Genomic DNA, 8,359 nt, shown 5'->3' on the forward strand with positions numbered 1-8,359 from the left:
AAGAAGCAGGAACTCCATTCTTACTAGGCTCTTCCAGATGGCATTGATCCATGTAGCCCAAGGCCTGGGCCTAGAGCTGGAGGGAAGGGGCACTAGCATTTTTATTCTTCTGTGGAGAAAGAGAAAACAGAAATGCCCCAACCTGTTTTAAGAAGATGGCCTATTCAGTCCCCTTGGGAAACCAAAATGAGAAGAACTTCTCTTTCTGAGTGGAAAGATCCTATGGAGGGCAGATTAAATAAGATACTACCTGTCAGAAGAGGTACTTAGAGTAATAGAATGCTCATTTGGGAAGTAATTATCTACAAATATTTGGATAGCATTGTACAAGTTATAAAGACCTTTCACATAAGGTATCTTATTTGAATCTCTCAATACCTCTATAAGGGGAGGGAGGTGGGATACTATTATCCTCATCTTATATAGATTTTAAAGTCACTTGCCCAAGTCATTCAGATAAGCAGAGCAGAGTTTCATCTCCTATGTTCTTGCCTGATCTTTTCAACCTCCTTTACAGATTTTTTTCTCCCCTTCCAACTCCTTGAGTTCAAGTGCTCTCTGACAGGGTATATTTATATCCATTTTCATTTGTATTCTATATTCTTTCCTTTAATAGTTTTATACATTCCCAGCACAGTACCTGACTGTAGTAGGCACTCGATAAATAATCTGATGAACAAATGATCAAATAAATGAAAGAGGGCTGAGGCCCAAATCCCAGCCTTCTGAGTCCACATGTGGATCCTGGCCTCCATCATCATGAGGCTGCTGTAGCACCTCCCCCACCCATGTCAAAAGTCCTGCCCAACACCCCTCCGCAGATGCCCCAGTCTCTGTGCCACCATGTGCACTGCATAACTAAAACAGCGGGAACAACACAGATAATTAAGATTTCTTTTGCTCCTACAGTGTATCAGAGACTGTTAGACGCATCACACACTTTTTTCTATTTAATCCTCTCAACCTGTGAAACAAGCTTCATTTTGCAGAAGACTGAGGATGAGTAAGTTACTCAAGACCTTATGCTGGTAAGTACTGCACCTATCTGATCCAAAATTATGCCAGGGTTTCTCAACCTTAGCACTATTGGCATTTTTTGACAAGAGAATCCTTCCCTGTCCTGTACATTATAAAATGTTTAGTAGCACACTTGACCTCTACCCATTAGATGCCTGCAGCAAACTGTCCCCTCCAAGTTGTGACAACCAAAATATATCTCCAGACATTGCCAAATGTGCTGTGGGGTGGGGACAGGATTGCCACTGGTTGAGAACCACTGCCTATCTCCAGAAGTATATTGTCAAGTACCAGAACCAGAAGGAACTTTGAAGTGTTTATTCTCCAATAGGCAACTAACACCTGGCTCATCTATTCTAATGCTATATTGATATTTACAGTCAGGTAGATTTATCTTTCTTTCCACCTATTTTTTTTCTTTAGATTCAGTTCATCCTAACACCTTCTTTCATCCCTAAGGGATTATTAAATACAAATAGACAGAATGTTCCAACAACAGAATTATTGACCATTGATGGTACAAGTATAAACCAAAGCCTCCTAAATCTTACAGAGGTGGTCCTGGATGTCACTGCTATATTCTTTATTTTATTTATTTTTATGTGGTGCAGAGGATCGAACCCACTGCCTCACTCATGCGAGGCAAGCGCTCTACCACTGAGCCACAGCCCCAGGCCCTAAATGTTCTAAAATATATTAATGTAGAAATAGCCTATATAAGTATAAAATTGGAAATATTAATAATATCCCCTTCCAGAACCACAGAGTTCTCTCAATACTTTCATGGAAGTTCCTGGAAAATGGCATGATCAAATGCCCAATTCATGATGGGTGGCAGTGGAAGAAAACCAAGAAGGGACAATAAGTGTTGAGTTAAGCTTCTTGCCTACCTTCTGGAGCACTGGGCATAATGTGAAAACAAAATGTTTTCCTTGCTGCAAAAGAGACCTCGGGAGGTAAAAGCCCCCTCCCTTTTTAGGTGCCTGGCAATGCACAGATTTGAGTGATAATATTTACCCCACACACAAAAGAAAAAGTGTAGAAATGTAGGTTGTTATTCTAAAATCTCCCTTCTCTATGGTCTGGATATGATGATAGTTTCAGTTTCCCTGTTGAGGTGGGATGGGGTTATTACCTCAGGGAAATGTTTAAGGACTACAAATATATTTTCATCTAGATTCATAAGTGCTATATTTTGCCATCTTTATCTCTATAAGGAGGATTGATAAGTCATATGATGTTTTAAAGACCTTTAACTTCAGTGGAGGAGATAAGCCCCACACATATGAAAGGACTAAAGAGCAATACAATATCACTGACAGAATGAGAAAATGAGTACAGTCGGCAAGTGTTTTAGAGAAGTGGTCCCTCTGGTTGTAAAAGCTCCTAGAATAAGGTAGAGCTCAAGCTATGAACATGGTGGTAACAGGGGGATGAACCAAGGAGGATACCCGTCAAGATGCCCTTGAACAGTGGGAAGGATTGAACAGTGAAGTATGAACTTGAACCTAAAAGCACTAGGGAGTCACTGTAGGTTCATAAACCAAGTAGTGACATAATGAAAGTAGTGCTTTAGGAACTGTAATCTGCCTAAAGGTACAATGTGGCGTGGGGATAATAGAGCAAATGACAAGGAATAAGAAGGGCCAGGAAAGGAGGAGTGCCTTAGAGGTACCATGAGATCTGCCCTGGGGCAGTTGTCCTGTGGATGAGAGGAAGAGCTAACTATGTAAAATAATCCAAGGGGTTTGTTAGAGGAGAGAGATTCTTCAGAGACAGTTTTAAACATCATAACTTGGAGAGTGAAGATGCCACTTACAGAATCAAGGAAGTCAAGAGGAAGAGATAATTTGAGGAGTTGGAAAGACATGCAGAGCTAAGCTCAAAGTTGGCAGAAGCCCAAGAAACAGCAGAAACTCCAGTTGAAAATGTCTGGATTCAAAGGCCAAAGCTCTATAGAAAGGTAGAGGTAGATCTTCTCACATCAATCTTTATTCATCCACCTTTTTTTTATCTTAAAGAAAGAGGTTTCTCTTGTTCTCACTAGCTCTTACTTGTAGAACCTACTCTGGTCTCAGGTGTCCAACTCAACCACCATTCTAGAACCTTCAGATTTTCCCCTCTATAAGCTTTCTCCCTGGCACTTTCAAAACTGCTCTGACCCTGAAAAAATAAAGAAATAAATAAAAACATAAATTAAAAAAAAAAACTTCCTTGATACTAATGTCCTTTCTGGCTAGCACACTTCTGTTTCTCCCTTCACTGATAAAACCTACAAGTAACAGACTCTTGTTCACTACCTTAAATACCCACTCTACAAGGAAGTGCTTCTTTTAACCCTGTGCCCCCCATAGGGAGCTGGCAGGGTCATCTTTTGATCAAGCCCCAGCACTCCTCTTGCTCAACCTGTGTGCACCTGGTCATCACAACAGAGCCCATGCTGACTCCCTGGGTTCTCCAGGATCAAGTCTCCTTTGCTGCCACTTCCAAAATAAAAGCTTCTCCACCAAATCTAACTTTAGCCCTTTCCCTTCTTCTTCCATGCCCTCCCTCTGAGAGCTGATGCATTCAGGAAGCATCAGCTGCATTTGGCCTTCTAAAGTAGCATCACCAGTCCTAGCCTCCTGCTCATGCTCCTGCCTTGAGTCCCACATTTCCATTTCCTGACAAAACAACGCCTCGTGGATGTCTGCCTCCGATTCTTCATGTCCAAAGCAAAAATTATTATCTGCCCTGCAAAATTGGCTCCTGTCCTCAACTGGGTCTCAGTTAGTTGAGACCCTGTCCATCCTCTGACTCTCAACCCAGTTACTTCAGTTTCCTTGTGGGCTTTACTTCCTTATCTGCATAACTAGTTTATCAATAAATCACCACATTTCCACCTATAAAAATGTCTTTCAGAGTCAACCCTGATTCCCCATCCTTTCAGTCACCAACCCAGACCAAGCCCCTTCCCTCTCAGCTCAGGATCATTTTGCATTTCCCTGGATCCTATCTTTGTTTTTCTTCTCTACTTCATCAAAAATACTACCTCAGATTAACCTTTCCAAACATCACTCTCCCTATGATATATCTTTGCTCCAGGTCCTCTAATGACTCTCTACTGTCCCTGAATGTCTCTTAGGCTTTCAAGATTCCATATGGTACTTATCCAGCAGTGTTTCCCATTCCACATCTATACCTTCCACTCTGTCAGCCATCAGCCCAGGTTCCTCAATACTCCAACACCCTTGCCTTTGCACACTCTCCACCCACGCTTCAAAGGCCACCCTAGATTCTACCTCCTCTATAGTTGTGTCAACTTTTTAACCTATAGCACCCTAACATTTAACAATTAATTAATCTCTGAGCAGTAATCTAAAAGCTCTTTTAGCGAAGAAACCACTTTGATATATTTCTTTTGTATTCCACAGCATATTGGGCAGCAGAAGGCTCCTAATCAAGTTTAAAAAGTCCTAGATGATTGGTTTCTATTCCCAGTTCTGAGTTCTCATATCTCCCCTCATAATCATGACCAATAAACTATTTTAAATTAAATTTAAATTTAAAAGTTATAACCCACCTTCTCAAGCTTAGAACAAAGAATTTCCAGGAAGATGATCCTGAAGCTATCAATCTATAAAATAGCAGCCAGAGGTGGGGGATTTGTCTGTCTTTGCACATACAGAGAAATAAGATTTGAGATATCAAACTTAATCAGTTGGTCAAGAAAATTAAAATACCAAAATAATTAGAAGAGGGTAACAAATGATAGGATTGTTAAAACATGCATAATTAGAGCCACAGTGTGCCAGGGTTCTGACAAAGTAATTGCCAATCTAGTCTTGTGTATGCAAAATTTTCCACCAGAAAGAAGGGGGTTAACCCTTGTGTTACAGACTTTGAAATTTTGTTTGATGGTTTCTCATTTGTTCAATTGAATAAGTTTATAATCCATTCCACCTACTATCAGGTATAGTGCTATGTTCCACAGAGGTGGGCAATCAGAAGGGAGAAAGTTCAGAAACACGGCTTTTCTAGGGCTAATAATTCCCAGCAAGACCCTCAGCCAGAGACTGAAAGTGGAGTGAGAATCAGAAAGCAGAGCACAGAGGGTCACACAGAGTGTGTGGTAGTCCTGGACCTACCTCCTTCTGCAACTTGTTACTGGTCATCAGTCATTTCCAGCTTTATATATTGAGGATTTAACATTCCTCTGTTCTAAGAGCACTTTAGACCTATCCCCTCCACACTCCAGCCCCTCAACAGGGCTGCCCAAGGAGATAGGAAGTTATCTCGAGTAGAAGTCCCACAGGAGACTGACCCCAGTCTGCTATTTACTGTGATCTGAGCCAGTAACATAAGTCAAACTTTGAATTTTGAAAGACTTTGGGAAATATAACACATTAAACCATTATAGGCCATTAATTATGTTAACATTGTGTGAATTCATTTGTCAGAAATAAACAAAGACTCCAGAAATTAAGCTCCAGGGGACAGGGACAGGACCTAGTGCTGGGATGGTAGGAAAGAGGAAGACGGAGTGGGTTCCAAAAGATGAAAGTAGAATCTAGAAAAAGAAGGTATGAAGGTTCACATCTCAAAAATTCCTCCCAGAACTAAGAAAATGCAGACTTTTGCCCCAACTGGGAGGCCAAGGGGATCAGCTAGGCCCTCCTGGTATTTCTGGTTGTCAGTCTCCAGAATCTTTTCCACAGATTCCAGGTTAAAAACTCAGGCTAGACACCTCTTTAGAACCCATATTTTGGGTAGCGGGCTGTGTGTGTAGTGTGTGTGTGTGTGTGTGTAAGGGGTGAGGAGAGAATATGGAATCTCATGGCTGGGGGAGAGGAAGGAAGGAGGGCAGGATGAGCCCAGAGAGATGGACAGGATGACAGTGGCTCCCTCTGGTTTCCCAGGCCCTAGTTTCAGCTCCTATCCTCCAGTTCTTTCCTCTCCAGACCAACTAGAGGATGAACATATGGGTCAGTTAAGTGTTAACTTCCAAAAACACAAATCTCCCCAACAAAGCACCCCACCCCCTTCCCTAGAGATGACCTCCAGGGCAAGGCAATGGTGTTAGGAAACAGATGGATGTGCAGCCTCCAAAGCTAAACTGACCCCTGACCCTACCAGTTCATGTCCTCTAATCCAATTTTCCCAAAGGGAGGGCAGATGTGTGGGGCCCCCATAACTTATTGGACTCCTTGGGTCAAAGACTCCAGACAAAATGGTTCCAGACATGTGGGGAGATGGGGAACTACACAGGAGAATCTGGTGGAAGCCACAGGTAAAGGGGAGACGGGAACTCCTTGGCCACTGGAGAAAAGAGGCCACAGGTGGTGGGAGATGAAGGTGGTCAGTCTGTTCTAGGGAAGGGACTGTGAAGCCAAGGAACAGAAGGAGCTATAGACCTCAGGCATCGGAGGAGGCAGAGAAGCAAAATTCTGGAAAGGTATCTCAGGGTTCCACACATCACAGGAAAGCAAAGATTTGGTGGGTGTGTATGAGAAGCACGCTAACTCACAGTTCCAGAAACGAGTGATTCTTATGAAAAGCTCATCCATTCCCAGACCTGGAGAAGAGGGGGACCAGGAGGAGATTCCAGGTGCCCACTGCCCTCCCTGCCCCGTCTTCCTCTCAAGTCCAACACACTGGCTCCGCACACGCACCAGTCTGCCTGGCTCCTGCCTGTCAGTCTGTAGATTGCGCGTCCCCGGATCCCCACTGCCCCTCTTTGCACCTCAGGGCCCAGGGCCCTGGCCGGAGGAGGGGTGCCGGCCCAGGGCGGCCACAAGCCGGGCTGACAAGCACCGGAGAAGGCAGGAGCCGAGGGAGGGGCCGGAGACGCCGGTAGCTGGAGCGGCGCGCTGCAAAGTGATCCAACATCGCCCCATCCCCGCGCTCCGGGAGAAGGCGGCCCGAGGGGACCGCCTCCCGCCTCCCCAACACAGACTCCCGCAACTGGGGTGAACGCCGAGGGGCGCGAGCTCCCAGCCCCCACGCCCTCCCCAAAACGCAACCACCACTGCCATAACAACAAGAATCTCCGCAACTCCAACCCCGACGACCGCGGGGGACTGCTCCCCAACATGCACTCCCCAGCAACAGCCTGCCTTCCCCAAACTTGTCCGAGACGCCACGTCCAGGGCAACAGCCCTCACCTCGGCCCCCGCGCCCTGCCCCGGCTTACCTGTCCGGAAAAAGGCGTCCACGTCCGAGTCGGCTGCTCCTCCTTCCTCCGCTGCCCCCTCCGGGGGGTTCATGACTGAAGGAGGGCGTCAGCGGGCAACCGGGGACCGGCGAAACCTGGGGCCAAGAGCGGCTCGGCGCCCGGTGGGCGGAGGACGCGGGGCGCAGCGGCTGTGGCCGCCAAGCCGGCGGTCGCGGGGCTTCGAGGGCGGGCGCTAGGGCGGCGGGGCTGGGGCAGGGGACGCCGAGCCTCCCTCAGGCGGCGGCGCGCGGCGGGCTGGAGGCGCCTGCCGCCGGCTCCCCCATGGTGCCCCTTCCCCGGGGCGCTGGCCGCCTGCTGTCTGGCCGGGCCGGGGCCCGGGGCTGGGTCCGGGCTGCCTGGGCGCCCGCGGTCCCCCAGCAGCGGCAGCTGGCTCTCCTCCTCGCCCGTCTGCCTGTCTCTATTGTTCAGCCCTGCTCGGCTCTCTCCTCTTTATTTTTCCTCCTCCCTCCCACCCTCCCTGTCTCCCTACCTCCTCCCTCCCTCCCTCGCCCGCTCACTCGCTCACTGCCTCCCTCCTCGCTCTCTCGCTCGCTCTCTGGCTCCCCCTCTGGATCCCGCCGCCGCCGTCTTCCCAGCTCCTCCCCCGGCTCCCGCTCCCTCAGTCCTGGCCAACAATGACCCGGGCACCGCCGAGCTCCACTGAAGCTCCCGCCGGGTCCGGGGACTCGCTGTAGGCGGCTGGCGACCGGCGGCCGGACGCCCTCTTCCCCGCGGCCGGCCCTCCGGGAGTCGAGCCCGAGCCCCGAGCTATTGTTGGCGGTCGCGCTAGGCCGGCTTCCTGAGCCCCGCAGGAAAAGCCCGGGCCGAGGAGGCGGCCACGGAGGGGGCGGGGCCGCCGGGCGCTCACCGGGCTCGCAGGGGGCTCTGCGGCCGCGCTGCGCGCCTGGCCTCTCCGCGGGCACTGTCCGCGCTCCTCCCCGGACCAAGGCCGCCTCCGGCGCCCCACCCCACTCCCAGGTGTGTGAGGGAACCCCAAGCTACCCGCCCTCCTCTTTCAGATCTTCAGATCAGTCCCCAAGCTGGACTGACCTGTCCCTAGAGACCGGACTTCATCCCCCTTCTTCCTGACAAGCTAGCTCCCTTGTCTCCGGGCCCTGCGGAGTCTCTCGGATTGTCCTCACCATCTCT

At 48.6% G+C, this 8,359-nt stretch overlaps 1 protein-coding gene across 22 annotated transcripts in view; it reads right to left on the reverse strand.

Moving 5' to 3' along the window:
* Kalrn (kalirin RhoGEF kinase) overlaps positions 1-7,664 on the reverse strand; it is a 626,048-nt gene extending 618,384 nt beyond the window's left edge. For 7 of the 22 annotated variants that reach the window (XM_078044074.1, XM_078044072.1, XM_078044070.1 and 4 more), the window contains exon 1: positions 7,190-7,643. In XM_078044074.1, the coding sequence (XP_077900200.1) occupies positions 7,190-7,262 (73 nt within the window). In that variant the 5' untranslated portion in view covers positions 7,263-7,643. Of the gene's footprint in view, positions 1-7,189 lie in introns of all 22 variants that reach the window. The other 15 variants (XM_078044078.1, XM_078044079.1, XM_078044080.1 and 12 more) reach the window with 7 other exon arrangements.
* Positions 7,665-8,359: the final 695 nt, after the last annotated feature.

The sequence above is a fragment of the Ictidomys tridecemlineatus genome, chromosome 3, assembly GCF_052094955.1.
Source record: "Ictidomys tridecemlineatus isolate mIctTri1 chromosome 3, mIctTri1.hap1, whole genome shotgun sequence".
In the NCBI taxonomy this organism is placed as follows: domain Eukaryota; kingdom Metazoa; phylum Chordata; class Mammalia; order Rodentia; family Sciuridae; genus Ictidomys; species Ictidomys tridecemlineatus.